Here is a 20775-nt window from a genome sequence, read left to right on the forward strand (position 1 = left end):
GGCCGCCGCGCAGGAAGCGCGCCGCTTGGGCGGACGGGGCTCCGCGGCCTCTAGCCGGGGGCTCAGAGGGGAGTCACGGCTTTGAAAGGGGCGAAGAGGAAGATAAGGAGCTAGCCCAGTTCCGCCGTACCCTGAGCCCGTGGGTTTGCTTCGCCTTCGCAGGGAGCGTGTGAAGACGAGACCGAAGTGCCTCCTCTCCCCGCCACCCGACGGGCTAGCGAGGGAGGGCCCGGGCCCGGCCCCCCTCCCAGCGAAGTTGCCTTCAGCCGCGGATCGGTGCCACCCACCTCACTTTGCCGGGGCTGTTTTCTTGGCTGAGCTTTGGATAGAAAGGACTTCGCTTTCTCCGCGCCCTGAAAGTTGCCCGAGCGCTCCCCGCGGCGAGGAGGAGGGCGGCGCGCCCCGCGCCTCCCCGGGGCCGAGGCCGGCGGGCCCCGGCCGGGCGGCAGCGGGCGGTGATGATGTGCGGCTGGGGGAAGCTCACCCTGTCCCTGGGGCTGCTGCTGGCGATGGCGGAGGAGGTGGCGCCGCAGCCGTGCCCGGCGCAGTGCTCCTGCTCGGGGAGCACCGTGGACTGTCACGGGCTGGCGCTGCGCGGCGTCCCGAGGAACATCCCCCGCAACACCGAGAGGCTGTAAGTAACCCGGCCGGGGCGGCGGCGAGCGCCCCTCGGCCCCCGGCTCCCGTCAGGGCTCCTGCCGGCTGGCGAGGCAGAGGTGGCCCCCGGAGCCAGCCCGGTTTGGGGTCCCGACGCCCTTTGGGGGGGTTTCCGTTCCCTTCCCCTGCTGCTGGCGGTGTCCGTTTCACGGCGATGCGCGGAGACACGGGAGAGGTGGACGCTGCTCCCCAGCCGCTGCCCTTCATCCCGGGAAGCCGCGGTGCGGAGAGCGGTTCCCGCTGCCGCGGGGAGCGGGGGCGGCGGGGCGGGCAGCACCGCGGCCCGGGGGGCGCCCCGAGGCGGCGGCGGAGCGGCCTCTCCCCCCGCCGGCGCCCATTTCCCGGCAAACTTCGCTATTGCGGCTTTCTTTCCCCGAGGCGCTGGGGAAGAGCCGGGCCGCGGCGCCCCGCCGCGCTCCGCGGGCGCACGCAGGCCCCAGGGCGGGCGGCGGAGCTCCGCGGGCGCGCAGCGCTCCCTCCCGCCCCGCCGGCCGCGGGTGCCGCGGTGGCTCCGCGCGGGGAGGCGGGCGGGGGCGCGCTGCCGCCCGCTGCCCTGGTGTGAAGCTGGAGCCCGGCGAGGCTCTGCCCTGGCGCAAGCACGCAGCTGCCTTTGGGCGAGGGCACGCTGGGGTGTTTTAGCCTCTTTCCCTCTCCCACGGCACTAAGTTGTGCTTTAACGGTCCCCCTCCCCCATCCGCTTTTTGAGACCATACGTGTACCCTCCGGCGAGGGTATTTTCTAGTCTTGAGAGCATGTGGTCGGTTATTTATCATATCAGGCTTTCAGAAGGGTCTAAGGAGTGGAAGAGGTGAGCACGTTATTTCTTACTCTCTAATAAGTCATTTAAATGTTGGCATATGAACGCACGTCTCGAGTGATGAATTGCACTCAGGAAGAGTATCAGGGACACATTTCTGCTGAGACTCGTGCGGTTTCTTTACAGTGGTGTCTTGGCCATATGTGGTATAAACACCAAAAAAAAAAAAAAAATAGATTCCCCCCCAACTACATTGGGAATGAGCTGTAATTGTTAGGGTAGTTTCCATATAATACCACTTCCTAACGGATTACCTCAGGAATTGTGAAGTCTGGTTTTATTTGTAGTGATTGGAATTGAGGGAAGTTTATATCTTGACCCCAGAATGTTATGAAAAAGGGGCATATAACTCCAGAAGAGAAGGCAGTGCTGAAGTATGAACAGAAATGCTAGGGCCTAAATACAGTTTTCCATTGCTTCTGAACACGCTTTGCATTCTGCAGTTGGTATAGCTTCCTGTGCAGCAAGTGAAGAGTTTAGTTTTCATAAAATCATATTTCCCATCACTTACCCTCCAAACAGCTTGTTTGAAAGCTAATGTTTGCTATAGGAAGTTAAGCCCTATTCTGCCTTTGTAGCAATACTACAAAAGCTGGAAGTTGCTTAAAATGGTGAAAATTGTCTTGATTTCAGTCACTTATTTAGTTTTTGTAGCAGTCAAACAAATACTGTAGCATATATATAGTAGCTCTAGTGGCTTTCTAAATGCAGTTATAACCAAATTCGGACAGGTTTTGACTCTTCTGTATTGTTAAAGATAAATGTGAGCTTTATAATGGCAGGCAGAACTGACTTTGTAAGAGTCTCTTATTACAAAGTTTGAAACTACTACTTTCAAGATAAACCTTCGTTCAGCCACTTGGAAATCAGGAACTCACACAATGTAAGTTGTAGGAATGGTTCGTTGGGTTCATTTCCATCTCCTAATTTCTAAAAATGCTGTGCCCATGAAAACAAACAAAACAACTTAAAAGTAACTTTTGATTGTTTTAATTCTGCTGCTTATAAATTATTCTTCTTAGGGATCTTAATGGAAATAACATCACAAGAATCACCAAGACCGACTTTGCTGGTCTAAGGCACCTTCGAGTTCTGTAAGTTTTCTCTTTCTGTCACTGATACCTTTTAGGACTTAGGCTACAGTTTGTTATAAAAGCCATTGAACTAGTTATCTTTCAGTTTATAAGCTGGATGGGTTATTACTTTTTAACTATTGTGCTACTGCAGCTGAACTTACAGCCCCTCCCCCATGTGTTATACACTGATATGAATAAGTTAGCAATTCCCTTAAATATCATTTGTTTAAATTTTTTTACTCCCGTCTTAAGGTTATGAGAACTTGAGGATTTTATTTGGCATGTAGCTTACAAGTAAGAGTTGCTAAAATTGGTTGAATAACTGTTGGAGTGACTTTAGTTTAAGGTTAGGAAACTTATAGTTCACACTGAAAATGGATGCTCTCAACCTGAAGTATAAGGGAATTCATTAAGAAAAAGAGTTATTTCTTTACTGAATTTAAAAGCAAGTCCCAGGTGATGATAATTGCTTTTCTGCAGTTTCTGGGCAAAAATGAAACACTTTAACAGTGAATTTGAGGAAGGAATGATTTGGGGTTTTTTTGTAAATGCTTTTGTTTCAAGCATTATGAAGCTTTTAAAATTCTGTGGGGTTTTGTGTTTTGGGGGGAAAAATCTAACTAATACCAAGTTTAAAATACTGCAGAATTTACTTAGCTTATTTATTAAGGCTATTTAATTTGAACAAGTAGTCATATAAAATCCTTCTGCGTTTCTCTCTGAAACAGAATATCATGTAGTAATTTTTAATTTTTTTACAAAACTACTGTTGCAGCTACAATCTCTGTGTAATCTTTCGCTGATGTTTTTTCCCAACACCACAGTTCAGTATTTTTGTTTTGTTATTCTCATGTGAGACTACTATCGCCTTCATACTGTTCAGCTGGAGTCTTACAGCTTGCTGAAGAGCAACGATGTATGTGTGTGTGTGCACACAGCGTGTATGCATATGTGTAACTTTTAAACTTGGGACTCTTAAAGTAAATGAGCAAATGTAATATCTATTCCTGTTTCTTTACCAAGGATTATTTTTCCCCTTTTGGGTATACAGCCCATGTAAAAGTGCTGATGACAGGGGTCCAGAAGGTTAAAGTGGATGTCACTCTAGAAGTTGTACTGTTTTAATGAATATGTGGTTGCCTTTAAATGACTACTGTTGATGCAACAAGTTATCTTGGAGCTATTGAAACTTATATGTAAAAATTTCTATATTTCAGTCAGCTCATGGAGAACAAGATTAGTACTATTGAGAGAGGAGCATTCCAGGATTTAAAAGAACTGGAGAGGCTGTAAGTATTTTTAATTCTAAATATATGAGAATTTTTTAAATCAAATCAGTTGTGTGTTAAGGTACTCAGGCCTCTGATTTTTTTTTTTTTTTTTAAACTTGGGACATCTATCCTTATTGAGACACAAGAGAAATAAGAAATTCTCAAGCAGTATGTATGGGACTCAGGCGTGGGGGGAGCTTTCATGAGCAGTCCAGATTTGAAGTGTAAACTGCAATTGTCTTGTAGGAAATAGCTTGAATACTATCAAATATTTTCCCATGAATGCACAAGAACTTTTTCAAACGTGAATAAAAAAGCTTGTTTTCTGAGGTACAGTGTTAGATGTTAGTCTTGGAGATGTTGGATATTTTATACAATGTCTTATTGGAAGTAACTGCTAGTTATAAAGTGTTGTCTTGTTACATAGTATGAAAGCAGTAGTTGAATTCTACTCCATTTTTATATGATTAAATCTTTTACAAAGGCTTAGAAAAAATATGAACTGTTAGCTTTCAAAAATTAATTGGATTTGGACTTCAAAAAAAAAATTAAGTATTGTGGAGAGATAGGATGGAGCGGGAATGAGAGGATCTTGTCTGGTGAAGTTGAAGGGCAAACACCTGCTTGGTTGCAGTAGGACATAGAAAATGAGTAATTCCCAAACTAGTTTAGCTTTTCATAATAGTTGCTTAATTTTCAGTATGTGCTGCCTTATTTTGTTGCATTTCCTCAAATGAAAATATTTTTTAAAATATATTGTACAACTTGGGACATCTGACTTGTTAAAGGCAAGATGCTGATTGTTGAATATAGTTTCAGTTTGGAGCTAGGAAGGTCTAAGAATACCACTGTATTAATGTATGTTCATGCAGAACTTTAGAGTAGTGTCTTCATTATTAGGCATCTTAGTTGCTGCATTTTCATTATATCACCTTTTCTTTAACCATGCCTCTGAGGTTTTGTTTAGTTTGTCATTTGCTGCTGCTTTAACTTCATAAAAGTATTTCTACTTTACTCCATTGAAAAGCATCATTGGCCTAAACATTCTGTTTGTCTTACTATAGTTGTGCTCTGTATCCACAGCTGCTGTGTGTTTAAAACAAAACAACCCCCAAACATTATGGTCTGGTTGGTCATATAGACAAAGCTATTCAAGAGACTTAGTAACCACCAGTGTAACTATGATATTTCTATAATAGTTGAAAAATCATGTACTTGAGATGATTACCTCATTTTTTCAAATAAACCAAAGTAACTTTTTGACCTCAAAATTGGAAGTGTTATTATATAGTGCAACCATTTTTGAATAAATTTTAATGAGATCGATTGCTCTTTGAAAAAATCTGACTATGCATTTCTAAGTCGCATTAAAACACTTAATGCAATGCTTCTTTACAATGTGTTTTAAACTTTGTACAAAGTATAGGGATTTAGTACAGCTTCTCCTGCTGAGGGATATATTGGAATAATATATACACATTCCTAAATTTAGTTTATAGGGTCTAGCTAAAAAATTAAACAGTGTAGTTCATATTGCAAAAGTAAGTAAGCATACATGAAACATTAATAAACATTAAAAGATCCATGCTTTCACTGTGAATGTGATTTGACACTGAGATACCAAATACTTGCTAAGTTTTAAAACAGTGTATATAGTCAACTTTATTTCTTGATTATCTTGAAGCAAGATCCTGCTATGTGATTTATTAACAATATTTAAAAAATTATTTTAACTTGTGTCATCATTTCGAGGCATTTAACGGTAAGATTTCTGAAGTATAGAATTGCAATACTAGGAAAAAAAACTTTAGTAGTTAAAACTTACTTGTCTGATGTGTTTGCATTTTGCCATTACATTTTCTGTTTTTTCCTTTGGTTTTCTCTTGATAAATCTGTAAAGTCTTTGGAAAACAACAGATATTTTCCAGTTACGTAAGATACTAGTTCTGAAGAGAAATTCTGATAATTGTGGCTACTTCTGCAGGTTATTTTTATTCACCCTTCAGCAGGCAAACTATGACATTTGAAAGTTTAGTCATTTAGACCTACAAAGTTAGATTCTGTTTTGTCTTCAGAATTATTTTGCATATGCTCCAGTACTTGTTAGAGGTTCTTTAATTTGCTGGAATTCAGTCAGTGTTAGGTGTGTGGGTGACTTGTAATTTGAATATATATGCAGGATGTCTTTAAACCGCCCCAGCTGTTGGCTAAGAGCAAATATTTCATATTTGTGAGGAAAAGCTGAGAAAATTCCTCTTGTTTACAACTGCCAAGTCCATCTGATGAAGGCACATTGTTATCTGACAGCCAATTCATCTCCTTGGGATTCTGAAATTCAAAACGATTTCTCAGGAAACTTGTGGATACTTCCTTCAAGTATTTCTTTTATACATTAATAGCAAGCCCTTTAAAGCTTTTTAGTTTTTTTCAATGTGTAAGTGTAGGATGGCACACTTCCGCTGGAAGAGTAATGTGCCAAGCTACTGTCAAAGAATACCTGATGCAGTCCTTTTAGCATGCCAATGGAAGGTATCAGCGAACCTTAATGCAACTTAAATGAACTCAATTTCGTTCATAAGATTGTTTACATGTAATATTTCTTATGTTGGAAAATCTTGTGCTAGTGTATACAGGCTGAATTTTAAAATGTTTCCTGTAGTTCAGTACTCTTTAATGTGAAGAACAGACTTTCACAGTAGTTTCCCTTTGGGGGGAAAAAAAAAATCCGTCTCTCTAGGTTAAGTGGTGCTTTTGGATTTTTTGTTTTTGAACTGGAATTTCAGTTACTTCATCATTTCTTTTTAGACCAGTTACTCTGATTTACAAGGAACTGTTTGGTTGATCAGTGAGCTAGTCGTCGTGAATACTCATTTATAGATCTGAGCATGCAAAGTGCTGAATACCCTCAACTCCCTCTAAGGGAAGTGAAGACCTGAAGCACTTTGCAAAATTAATCTCTGAGAAAAGAAACCATCAACCTTCTCTTCAGAAGAGATCTACTTAAGATATGATTTGATTAAATCTATGTATACCTCTCATGGATAGAAATGTTTCTCCTATAGTTTAGTAAAGCAACAACAAATCTCTAGTACACTGGATACATGTAGTAGTATGTACACAAAGCTATTTAGACCTAGTATGCTCCATAACAGGAATTTGTCATACCAGTGTAATTGCAGAAGTGCAATGGAAACCAAAATCACAATAAATACTGCCATAACAAGTGATTGTTACTCAGCAGCCCTGCTGTAATTTTAAAGTAAAAATGTTTAGTTAGCAATAAATGATTTATGTAGTCGGCACTACTATACAGAACTGGGAGGGAAAACAAGATGGGAACTAGCAACTTAATCGGGTAAGTCTTAGGTTTGTGGAAACTTTAGTTGCTGGAGAAATCCTGGTGAAGCTGAAAATGATTTTGCTATAAGCCTTTTAGTTGGATACTTCTCTGAAAAGTCTTCAGTCAAATAAGTGGGTATACACCACAGTGTTCACTTAGTTATAATCTCCAGCAGTCTTGTCTGAAGGCTCAGCTGTTAAGGGGGTACTAGCTCCAGTCCAAACCAATTTGGTACAACACTGCCTGGGCTAGGAAGTGTGCCATGAATATGGCTTTCTTCACAGCCTGTATCTTGAATGGTTGAATCACATGGTCTATTGTGTTCTGTAGAAGCTCTGTCTGCTGAAACAACCCACTTTGAACTTCAATACGTACGGCCTGTTTTTCAATCAATGGGACAGCTTGTACCTTGTGTACATCCTGAAGCAGTGTCAAAAACTCTTGGATTAATTATGATCTTGTCTGTCCTGTATTTAACATCTGCACGACTTTCTATATTAACTAGTAACCTGTATGATGAGCCCATGTTCCTATGAGTAGGGCCTTTAAAGAGTATATGGCCATTCAGTACATGGCAGGTCCCATAAAGAAAGGATTGGGATGTGACCTGTTATGTTGTCTGAACCTCTCTTGCATATACCACAGTCATGTATCAGCGGTGGGTTTCAGTATGCTTCATGGCAGGAAGGTACAAAGGGTCAAGGTATGGAGAATTTCCACAACATTTAAGAATTTCCAGAGACCGCTGCTTATTATGGGAGTCAAAACCTTTTGAAATGATTCCTTATAAGAATGTGAAATTAAACACTTATTTCTTCTTTCTTTATAAAGCTGTCATCTTGAGTGTGATGTTTATAATAGTTTGAAATAGTCTCTTAAGAAAACAAGATTAGGATAAACTAAAAATCTCCACGTTCTGAAAACTAACGCTGTTAGACACAGCTTTAAAAATGACTTTTAAAAAGTGTAGTCAATTGTTATCCCCAAGACCACCTTCTTCTGTGGTGTTGCAGCTACTGCTCAAAGTATCCCAGTGTTTTTACAAGCTATTGTCATCTGGAGGGAAGGATAAAATTTGGCTGAAGACAGCTGCTGTAGACTGTTGAACCAGTTCTATTATAAGCTACTTAAGTCTGAAATTTCCTTACAGTTCTTTGTACTCCAGAAATACAACGTAGTCAGGTTTTGAGGGCTAAATATACTCTTCACTTGTTTACGTAGCAGAGCAGTTACCTTTTCATTTAGGAAAAAAATGGTTTTGGCTGATAGGAACATTGTTTTTAATCATAACTTTTCCTAATAATTTTTCTATGTCTAGTAGTTGAGATGCCAGCTATGATCATTCTAAGACTATGCTAAACATCCGAAAGATGTCAGGATAGGAAGAGTTTACAGCAATCGTTTGAAAACTACCCACATTTTTCTTCCTGTATTTGTGAATAATCCATTGAGGCAGCAGTATGCCTCTAAAATGCTAATTTGGAGTCTGATTCTGCAGACATTTACCACGTGAATAACTTGGTTTGCATGAGTAGTCCCACTGATTACTCTTGTGAGAAAGGTTACTTGTGTGGCTTAAAAAGTTTCCAGGCCAAGCCCCAATGCTTTTGATACTTGAATTAATAGAATTTATTTCTAAAATGCCCATTTATTATCTTAATAGTTCTAAAGAGCTATCTGTGTAGACTTAAACCACACTACCAAAAAACCCCTGAACCCCACGAAACCTATTTCTGCTGAAAACTAGTGTGGAGGTAAAATGTTACTCTCACAGGCTCTAGAACAACTGCAACTTCTGAGTTAGTATCTGATCTAAATATTTACCCCCCCATACATCCCCAAAAACCAGCCCCCCGAGCTACGTGGTGCGAGTAACCTGAAATCCTGAGTTCCAGAAAAGAATGCTGTAAGGGTTGAACATCAAGTTGGTACTTGAAATAGCTTTTAAACTGAAAGCTAGCTATGTTGTATTTTCAAGTTTCTTACAATGTATTACTGAGTGATGGAGAAAGAAATATCTCAAGAATTAAATGTTTTGTTACAGTTCATGCATTTTTCTAAATTTTTACAACACAATTCTAAAATAAACTGAGGAATTGTCTGTACTTGCTATTTATTGGGGTTCCTTCTCCACAAGTACATTAAAACAAGTTATTAAAACTTAAGATTAAGAGAGCATTTACTTAAGAGTGTACTTACGAGTGTTTGACTGAGTAGTACTGAAAATTATTAAAGTTTTGTTCATGCTGTGGATGAACAAACTGAAACTTATAGATGTGTCAGTACAGAAGGAAAAGTATATTTCAACTACAGAGTTTCAAGGAAAAGTTTTTTTTTCTACTTAGTAAACAAACTGAAGTACTACTTGGATTTCTTTTCTGGATATAAATCTATATGTGAAACTGCTGTGTTTGTAGCTTCTACAGCAAGGGTTTAATTATAACCTCAGTACATAGGAGTCAGTCTTGTCTAAGATATTAAATGGGATTCAGTATAATAAAGTGTTTTTAAGCTGTATTTCACATATTACATGGTTAGTTATGTTTGTGCTCTAACCTAGTCTGATAAATGTGGCAAACTATTAAGCTGTATTAGCAGGTTTTGAAATTATAAAACCAAAACTCACTTGAGTTACCATGATCTCTGGATGTATGGTGTTTTACAGAGCATCTCACCTTATAAAGGCTTGCATAGCAGGATGGACTAAGAAATAAAATGTTCCATCTAGGATAAACAAATACTGCAATACTGCCCACCAGGCCTGGGCAGTTATCGAGGTAATTAGCAGCTGTTTCAAAATAGACTAGATAAACTAGTACTGCTCTTTTTGTCTAGCGTAGGAAAGGGCCACACTGTATGTTCTTTCTTAGGGTGCAGACTTACTGTATCACTGATTGGATAAAACATGCTTTCCAGAGATTAAGATAAACCTATGGGCTAACTTTTTATTATGTATTGATGTGTGGTGTGAGATTGCAGTTTTATTCCAATTATTTGGTAAGCTCTATCCATGAAATGTAAATTCCAAGTAGGAAAATAGTAACTTTTAAAAGAGGCATAGCAGGATTTTCTGTGATTCTTTAAATGTGAGCTGCATCAATAAATTAATCCCAGAATAGTTCATTTTGGTCTGAACTTTTTCTTTCTGGGTATTGCACCTCTGATAGAATATAGCTCTTTCAGTTGCAGAAAAGCAGTGTTAAAACCCCCAAATTTCACTTCTACAGAGCTACATGATCAAAGTTCAGGAGCAGGGACTTCTGGAAAAAATGCCAAATATTGTCCATTTTTATGATGCAGTTTTAACTGAAGCAAAATCTGATTTTTTTTTTCTTCCAATTTACAGAGGCTTAGATGTGAAGTTTAAAGGCTAATGTGGAATTTTAGGACTCCTGGTGAAAAATACTAGGTTAGCAGTGGAGTCACCGCTACTGTTCCAGGAATCATTTGTATCACTGTCATAGCTAAAAGAACAGCCAATAAATTCATATTTAATCTTGTTGTGCTTGACTATACATAGTCTCAATGAAAGCAGCTTTTTTGGTGGTAAGACCTTGTATTGTATGGAAGTTGTACTGAGCTCTTAGAATGACTTCTTAGATCTTTAGCTGAAGTTAGTCTCCAGTTTCTTTTCTCACTGAATCCTGGTCTTCATTTTGGTGTGCAAGTTCATTACTGAAGCCTGAGAATTAATTTTTCAGTTGGGGTACATTCTGAACAGTTTTTGACTACTGCGACCAGGAAGGTTTAAGTTGGACTGCCTACAATCTGAGGTGCTAATGCATGTGCTTGTTTTTAAGGCTGCTTGATGTTTTGATTTTTCTCCCCCTTAAAGCATTGATACTTAGTCACCTGTCTGGCTTCAGTCTGAATATATGAGCATTTGAAGGGTCAATACCTTCACACATGTGTGATAGGTAGTGGAAGAATAGTGAATTCAGGTAGAGAATAAGTTTTTGAACAGCCGTGAAGGGGGTGAACACTTATTCCTTGTTAATCACGGATGTGAAAAATCCTTCTCTTAGCTAATCCTACATAGTTTAAGGGCAATGCATAGCACATTCCTCATCTTGGAACAAGGAGGAGACAACGAATCCTGCAGTGCTAATCACTTACCAAAGGAATGTGAGTCCATCTTACACAAATTGTACTGGGGCACCTGTATTTATAGGTTAAAACCAATAAAAAATACTACAGTAATTATTCTGTATTAGACTTTTGTCAAAGCAACTTCAAATATCTTCTCTAAAAATGTCTGTTAAATCAGAAATAGACAAAGGCTGTCTTTGAAGACAGTATTTAAAAAGATGCAGTGTTCTAATGGAATTTTAAAAATCAGATTATAGCTACATTTTGATTGCAGAATACTACAAAATGTTTGATAAAAATTTAAGTCCAAGAGCGGTGTTCTTTTGAAAGCCTTGTAAATGTTCGCTATTTTTAGTATATTTTATTCATCTGAGTGTCTTTTCTCATGGGACTCCTTTTATAGGTCTAGAAGTCAAATTGCAGTGAGAAGTCCTGTTTGCTCTTTGCAGACCTTTTTACAAATTCCAGGGCAGGAAGGCTGTTTATTTTTCCCACATCTGTTTTGTGCTCATCCTTTGTGACATTGTTTGCTGGATGCTCTTCTTTCTTGCTTCTTCTGAAATGGGTAATTTGCACTGTTGCAAAATGTTGAAACCAAATCTGATTCTACAGAACTGTTGTGTCAATGTTTTTGTTTCAAATAGTGTTTTGTGTTTGGAAGCTATTTTAAATTTATGCTATAGAGCACCGATATGAAACTTAAAGCTATACATTTTAGTTTTACTCTGTAAAAATCATATTTATCTGTTGCAGAGCCAGTTCAATATTTTTTTAAAAAAACAAATTCAATGTTAGATGGCCACAGGTGAAAATTGAGTTGTCATTACATTTTAACATAGCATATTTGAAAGAGCATCTAAGATGATCCTTATTTTAACTGCAGAAGCCACAGTTCTATCTGGAATTTTACAGTTAAACTCCAAAATGTATGAGGGATCTGGCTGCATGGCTGCCACTTCAGTGACTCATACTGTTACGTTACCTCATTTACTCTAAAGAGTCTGGTTGAAACTTCATCAGAAGAAATGTTTTATTTTCCTTCATAGTATGTAGTGCATTGTGCTGGCTTGTCTTTAATAGTCTAGACTGATAATCAAATACAATGTGGCAATGTGTCCCTTAATTTTTTTTTAAGACACACCAGCCTTTCTGACTTTAGTTTGGCAGGATGCCTGTACAGGTGCTACAGAAAAATACTTGAGTGAAGACTTACTGTGGTAACCCGGTGCCAGAAAGACAGTTACAAGCCTATCTAGACTATCTGCAGGCCCTTCTTGCCTTTCTAAACAATCTGTCCAAACTCTAGCTAAATTCCATCTAATAGATCAACTCTCTTTGCCTTTTTTTTTCCTTGGAAGTAATCCCAGGTGTTGTCAAAGATCATCCTTGCTTCATCTGATACTTGATCCTGTGTTACTTTATGGAGGCTTTATTACTTCTGTTTCCTTTGTGCTATACTTTATAGAATAAAATCCAATGAATTATGGAGGTTTGAAGGAGCCTCTGTAGATTGTCTAGTCTCATGCCACTGATTAATGCAAAGTTGATCAAAGCAGGTGGCTGAGGGCTGTTTCCAGTTGGGTTTTGAATGTCTCCAATGATGGAGAATCTACAGCCTCTCTGGGCAACCTGTTCCAGTGTTTGACCACCCTCACAGTCAAAGACTTTTCTTGTATTTAAATGTAATTGCCTGTATTTTTATTTGTGCCCATTGCCTCTTGTCCTTTCACTGTGCATCCCTGAGAAGAGTCTGACTCGCTCTTCCTTGCTTGGGAAGGAAGTGCATCGCTTATTTATACACATGATGTATTTATACACATTGAGATCCCTCTGAGTCTTCTCCTCCCCAGACTAAACAGTTCCAGCTCTCTCAACCTCTCCTGCTGTGACAGGTGCTTCAATCTGTCAGCTTAATCATCTTCATGGCCTTTCCCTGGACTTGCTCTGGTATGTCCATGTCTCTCTTGTAGTGGGGAGTCCAGATGTCTCGCCAGTGCTGAGTAGAGGGGAAGGATCACCCACCTTGACCTGCTGGCAACACTCTTCCTAATACAGCTGGGGATGCTGTTGGCCTTTGCTGCAAGGGCACATTGCTGGCACCAGTTTAATATCTTGTTCACCGGGACCCCAGGCCTTTCTCTGTAAAGCTGATTTCCAACTGGTTGTTCTCCGGTGTTTGTTGGTGCATGGGGTTATTCCTCCCCAGGTGCAGGACTTTGCATTTCCCTTTTGAGCTTCATGAGGTTCCTTTTTTACCAATTCTCCAGCCTGTCCAGGTTCCTCTGACCGGCAGCACACACACCTGGTGCATCAGTCATTCCTTCCAGTTTTGTATCATCTGCAAACATGCTGAGGGTGCACTCTGTCCCATCTTCCAGGTTGTGGATGAAGGTGTTGAACAGGACTGGCTCCAGTACTGACCCCTGGGGTATACCACTAGGGAGTGTTCTCCAGCTGGACTTTGTGCCACTGATCCACAGCCCTTTGAACTTGGCACTTCAGACAATTTTCAGTACACCTCACCATCTGCTTTTGTAGCCTGTACTTCATCAGTTTGTCTATGAGGACAACTGTTATGAGATACAGTGTCAGAAGCTTTACTGAAGTCAGGATAAACAACATCCATTGCCTTCCCCTCATCTGCCAAGTTCCTTGTTCATTGTAGGAGGCTATCAGGCTGGTCAGGCATGATTTTTCCAGTTGTAAATCCATGCTGACTACTCCCAATCATCATCTTGTCCTTACTGTGTCAAGAAATAACTTCTGTTTTGCTCTGTCACCTTCCCAGGCATCAAGTGAGGCTGCCCAGCCTGTAGTTCCCTAGCTTTTGCTTTCTTTTTCAAACTTTTTTTTAATGCCATAGGCAGAACTAATAAGAGTAATGACCAGCTATTTATAGAAATATTCTTTCTGTTGAAACAGTAAGGAATACAGAAGCTTCCAGGAAACAGCCTTAGTTTCTCTCTTTTCTTCTTAGCGCAAAAAAAAAAAAGCCAAAACCCAACTAAACAAAGAGCTTGTCCTAGGTCTGCTTATATTGGAAAACCTGTTAAAAGAAGCAGAGTGAATATAGACTCCTGATTCTATGTGCAAAATAGTGTTCTCCATAATGTATGGAGAATTGATTGGGGTAGGGGAAGAATGTGGTAATTTTGGACTTGACATCAACCCCATATGAGAAGAAAATGGACAGAAAATACGTTAGGGTTCAAGTAGTATACACCAGTACAATGTAGTACTATAGTTTGCAAAGTAACTTTCACCACTTCCTACACAAGTAAGAAGCTGAGTTTGCAGTAGTGTGTATGTCCTGCTTCCTTTCAGAAAATTTTTTTACTAAAACAAATATCTAATTGGTATTTGATATTAAATTGAAACTAACTTAGATATCTTTTTTAGCTAGTCACTATTTAGCCTGGAAAATGGAGCCCTGATCAAGTGGTTCTTGACCTGGGCAAAATTTTGACTTAGGCAGCCAAATGCTGTAAGATCAGCCCTGAACTTCTCAGATTCTAAGTTTTATTCATGTGGTCAGTAAACTTGATGTTGCTAGGTTTAATGAGATTATGAGTAGTTTGACTAGAGATGAGAAAATATTTTCAGAGAATTCGTAATGGAAAAATTGGCACGATCTTTTGCTTAGCTCTTAGTTCCTGGGCCTTCTTCTCACTTGATGACACGTTCATGCAAGTCATTCACAGACAGCAGTTGCCAAATGTGTTGAAGTTCAGTCGATTGTGGCTTTGGACATGGTTGCACAGATGTTCTCTGCCTCTGGCAGATGCAGCAACACTTTTTTGTAGAAAAGTAATAAGGCTTGCCTTCCTTGCAGATGTAAGCCTAAATCAAGCTCTGCATAAGGCTCTCTGGTGAGGAAATAGGCATTACTTATTCTGATGTCTATTATTCTGACCCTCGTCATGGTTTAATCTGAACTGGCAACTAAGCACCACGCAGCCACTCACTCACTTCTTCTCCGCCCCGGTGGGATGGGGAGGAGAATTGGAGAAAAAAAAGTAAAACTTGTGGGTTGAGATAAGAACAGTTTAATAACTAAAATATACTAATAATAGTAGTTACAAGAAAGATAACAAAAAGAGAGAGAAATAAAACCCAAGAAAGACAAGTGTTGCACAATGCAATTGCTCACCACCCACTGACTGATGCCCAGTTAGTTCCCAAGCAGTGATCAGCCCCTCCCAGCCAGCTCCCCCCGGTTTATATACTGAGCATGATGTCCTATGGTATGGAATATCCCTTTGGCTAGTTTGGGTCAGCTGTGCTGGCCATGGTCCCTCCCAGCTTCTTGTGCATCTTCTTGCTTGTAGAGCATAGGAGACTGAAAAATCCTTGACTTGTTGCTAAGTATTGCTTATCCTAACTAAAACATCAATGTGTTATCAACATCATTCTCATACTAAATCTAAAACACAGCACTGTACCAGCTACTAAGAAGATTATTAACTCTATCCCAGCTGAAACCAGGACATCCTATATATCCAGAGTTGGGTTTTTAGGACTTAATGGTTGAAGCAGTCCATGGAGATGATTTGGGTGCTGTGTGCTAGCTTTCTGTTTTAAGATATGTGGATAATTTTGTAGGTTGGTTCTGTTGGTTCTGAGCTCATAAAGCCTGAAGTGATATTAGACCTTCGCAGCAGATGCATATCCCTGTAACCTGTTGGAACTACTTGAGGAGCCTGGTGGGCTCAGTCATTGTGAGTAGAAAGTGCTGTTGTGTGAACACTCAGCAGTTTGTTTACTGACATAAACTTTCATTTAAAATTGAAATTTAATGAAAGAATGTGTGCTTTTAAAGTTTATGCATATTTTGCAAATGAGCTTCAGTGAAAAGTTGTTACATGGTATTTTTAAATGGGTGTGATAGTAATGTCTTCTGCTGGCAAACAGTAGGTGTGGATGTGCTACTTTGAAGAGTACAGTTTAAGCTATACAGTACTGTGTGTTACTATGCGCAGATAGTGTATTTACTTCTCTCAGCTAACTTCGAAGGAGGAATGAAAAATAATGACTTCTGCTATCATTGTGTGAGTTGGAAGCCTTCTATCCTTCTTCCTGAAGCAATGGTGGTAGAATAAAATGTGTCTGTGCCTTGTAGTTCTCAAGTTATCTTTGAGAGCTGCTGTTATTTTAGGGGGCCTGTGGCTAGAATTGCATCTACTTGAACTAAAACCCACTGGAAGACAACTTGTGGGGGACAAAATAGCAGCCTTCCAGTACCTGTGAGGTGGTTATCAAAAAGCTCAAGCCAAGCTCATTGCTGTGGTGAGACAACAAGCATAAATTGAAATGAGAGTTTATGACTGGATATAAGGGCAAAACTTCTTCACCGTGAGGACAGTCAAGCACTGGAACAACTCAGTTGCCCAGAGAGGTTGCGCAGTCAAATACAGCTTCTCTGGTTGTGTATAGTTGATGACAGTGGGATCAGAAGCAAGTTACAGTGAAGGCTGTAACAAGTCTGGGAAACAAATACAGACCTGCTCATGAATTATAGCAATTGCAGATGATTACATTGCAGACAGTGTAATTAAGATTTTTTTTTTCTGCCTTCCTCACCCATGCATGATTGATACTAGATCACAGTTATTGTGGCATGAAAACTTGAGAGACATCAGAATGGATTGATGGCATGGCCAGACTTCAGTGGGTTAAGATACATGTCGCTGGGAGCATAATGTGCTCTTCCCGCAGTTTACTCTACCTCTAACTCTGTCATCCTCTACATATCCTCTGCCTGCATGCAAAAGACAAGTAAAACCCAGATATGTACGCGTTTCTGCAAAGCTAGCGTGTTCTCTAGAACCAGTAACTCAAATCAAACCAATTTTTTTGCTTACCTTACTGTTGTCTGCTTCACAGTGTAACCTATTGCTTGTCTGTACCTACTTTTTATCTGCCTATTGGTATTGAGCTTCCTTTAAAGGGTGTTTTCACCTGCCCATCTGTCAAAGATTTTCCTTCTTTGTCCTTAGATTGATCCTTCTGTATGCTTGTTCCATCACTTCACTTTGAAGATGCTTTTCTAGTCTTACTGTGTTTAGAAGACTGAGCTCTGGGAGCTTTAAGCTGAAGTATTTAAAATACTTAGTGTACTTTAGGTAGTATGTGGACTTTGCTTGAATTCATCATGAAGAGCTCAAAAATTTACTTGTGCCAGTCTGTCAATTTGCCCAGCCTCTTCCTAAAGATGCATTCAGTAACAGAAGAAAAGGAAGTTACATATATTTTAATTGCAACTGTGCCTGAGTTTTGTTAAATTGAAAGAATTATATGATGTTGGACCCTCATCCATTTATTTCTGGCCACTATCAAGGGACTTTACAGTCCAAGGTATTGCAGTGTTAGAAGAGATTCTCTAGTACATTTTCTGTTGCTTACACCACTGTGCTTAGACCACACTAACACTTCATCTCTTCTGAGCTCTCTGCCTTTGCTTGAGAAACATGAATTTTTCTAGCTCACTTCGGAAACTGAACGGTAGCAGTATGGAATATCTCGTCACTGTTTCTTCAGTGCTTCACCTTGAACTTCATGCCAGTTCTGGGAGAGCAGTTCAGTTGATGCAACTGAAACTTCTCCTCTCACGTTGTCCCAAGGGAAGCGCTGCCTGCTGGCTAGCTGCGGTGAGGTCTCTGCCAACACACACTGAAAGAAAATGTGGTGGAGTTTTTCTGGTTGTTTTCACTCTGCAGTAGCTGTAGTTCTTTGCAATCTATAGTCATGAATTCTGTGACCATCTGTGCTTACCTCAGGTTTCAGCTCTGGAGAGAAAGGGGATCATGCGTGTGTCACTCTTGTTCCAGTATGTCTGTGTGTTCTGGATAAGTTATTGCTATTTCAGACAAAATTAAGCGTGAGGTCACCTGAAAAAGTGGAAATGTTGGAGAACTGTATATATTAATGAACCGTTTTAAAATATGTGTTTTCTGGACTCCTAGTGCAGCTCTGTCTCAAAGATTGAAAACTCCTGATAGTGACTGTTGAACTGGAAGCTGTTGTGTACTGCGATACTAGTCTGTGTATTCCAGATTTGCCCTGCATCCTTTTTCATTCACTTACATGTGAATTCATAGCATTTTTTTAAACAGAACTACCTATTGCAGTCTCGAAAAATTCATTTCAGTGAAATCAAGTTCATAAAATCTCCTTGTAGGAAACTTAAGAACAGCAAATTGACCCCTTTGAAAGCATCTGTTATAACTTCTTAGATTAATGAACTTGATTTATTGTCTATAACTTAGATTTTAAAGTCTGTACAGCAGCACATGCATCAGTATATTAACACTATACTCAGTTGTGTGGGCCATGTGAACTACAGGTAATAACAAAAACTCCTGATCTAAGGTATTAATTGCTTGTATAGAAAGTTTTGTACTAGCACAAGTATTTTGCCTGTGAAGTATCCTTCTAAAGTGATGCTAAGTGTGTTCTTATAAGACTGTTACGTTTAATGAAAGGCAGCCTGCCTTAAGAACTTTATCATCAGTTAATATTATGTCATTGTACTACAGTGCCTTTTTTGTATTTTACACAACTTCTACAAAAATACAGATACTGAGTGATTTCATTGCCCCTTCAGTTACAGCTTGCCATTATTGTCTAGCATCTGAACCTAATAGAGTCCTTAAAAAATATCAACAGAAATTTTTGTCCTGAATAGCTTCTGATTAGAGACTAACTTTACCCTGCATGTTTTCCCATGTACTTTTTGATCTGTAATCATGGACTTAGAAGCTTAAGTATGAACTATCTATTTAGCAAAGAGAAGAGATGAACGAATTTTATTTCTCTTTTTGTTTAACCATTTGTTCAGGTTCAGTGTCTAAGAATTCCATTTTCGCATTATTCTTTTCTGATCACAAATGTAACTCTTACTTTGAAACAATTTTCTTCCTACTACTTCAGTTTTGTGGTCTTAGTGTATACTTTTATACATAAATTTACTGAAGGTAGGAAAATATCTATTTTTAAATGACCTTATTTCGAAAATGCAGTAGATCCACAAACACTAAAATACATCACTTTCTTGTTTTTATGTAGGTAAGGTTTTCTTTTTAAGCAATGTTCAAATCAGAAGTCTTCCACTCACCATTAACGTCTTTATAGCTCTATCTTTCTTTTATATTGAAAACTTTCCTTCTACTGATTTGGAAGTATGACTTGCAAGATCACAGTTCAGATTTTTTTTGTTGTTGCTGGATTAAGCATTTTTTTCTATTTCTTATTAAACTGCATCTTCACTCGTCTCACTTATCCCAGTACTGTAGTCCTTCCTTTTCAGAATCTTTCTTTCACTCTAAATTCTCTTTTAATCTTCTAAATGTGTGATTTAAATTTCTTCTGCTTAAAGAAATTAGGATTTCTGGTGCTTGACTAATAAAAAGGAACCTGACATTAAAACTGGAGAATTATGGATATCTAGATCTCAAAAAGCTGACTGCTTGCTTATGATTTGAAATGTGGGAGCAAACCTGTGGGTATGTAAGAGTATTTCTCAGATTATTTTGCTCTCATCAGTAGTCACATTGAACTTTAAGGGAGCAATAACTAAGTGAACTAAACCATGGAGCTATGTAAAACTGGATCTTGTGTGTGTGTGTATCTATGTGGGAATTTATGGAAAAACCTTTGAATTGGAAGGACCTTTAGACGGAACAGTGTTTATGAAAAATGAGCCCTGGGAGGCTAAACAGGCTTAACTGTTTGAATTGAGCCCTAAGACTAGCAAACAAATTCTGAAGCTTCATGAAATTCTAAAACTTAATTTTGCAAAACTGCTGTCCAATATCTTTTTTTACCTTGTGGAATGTCTTGGTGGCAGTCTATTGACATGTGTAACGTAACCAATGTAAGGATAAAATAAGTATCAGATAATACCATGCAGTCTGATGTCCAGGAATGCCTTGAATTATTGTATTGAGAAGCACTGTGCATTGCAAACTGGGACTTGTGATGAGGTTGATGGGACAAAACAGTTTTTTCAGTATGTTGCTTTGCTTGAATGGCAGGTGGCATGTGTGGTGCATTGCTTAAAAACAATGAAAAACCTGTTTTGAGCTTGAATTGACTGGTACGACTGTATGCTCCAGGGCTGTCATGTACACACATTAGCAAGAATAATCTGCATTGTGTGTTTAAAAAAAGATCATGAAGATGGAATATGTTTGTCTTGGCTAGTGGTGGTTCTGTTGTCCATGGCTATAATATGGTGGGCTTTGAACTTGTCACCTCAAACTAGAGCAGTGTTGACTCTGGTCAGCATGTTCAGTGAGAAACTCCATAGACAAATGGGTACCTTCCAGATTCCAGTTGCAGTTTTTCTTCTGTGCTGTCTTATGTACAACTGATGGTGTCTTGTTTTTTTTAACTTCCTTTTGGTGTATCTTTACAGCTATAGAAAAAAAACCTGTATGCAAAAAAATCCCTGTAATGCCAAACATAAGCTGGGACTTCTTGATTTTTCTGACTTCTATTTGATCAGGGTTTCTGTAACAGCTTCCT

At 39.5% G+C, this 20775-nt stretch overlaps 1 protein-coding gene across 3 annotated transcripts in view; it reads left to right on the plus strand.

The window, feature by feature from the left end:
* The first annotated feature begins 209 nt into the window (after positions 1-209).
* SLIT2 (slit guidance ligand 2) overlaps positions 210-20775 on the plus strand; it is a 270443-nt gene continuing 249877 nt past the window's right edge. For all 3 annotated transcript variants that reach the window (XM_050895400.1, XM_050895399.1, XM_050895398.1), the window contains exons 1-3: positions 210-634; positions 2497-2568; positions 3768-3839. In XM_050895400.1, coding sequence (XP_050751357.1) covers positions 459-634; positions 2497-2568; positions 3768-3839 — 320 coding nt within the window. In that variant the 5' untranslated portion in view covers positions 210-458. The remainder of the gene's footprint in view (positions 635-2496; positions 2569-3767; positions 3840-20775) is intronic.

The sequence above is a fragment of the Gymnogyps californianus genome, chromosome 4 (assembly GCF_018139145.2).
Source record: "Gymnogyps californianus isolate 813 chromosome 4, ASM1813914v2, whole genome shotgun sequence".
Lineage (NCBI taxonomy): Eukaryota > Metazoa > Chordata > Aves > Accipitriformes > Cathartidae > Gymnogyps > Gymnogyps californianus.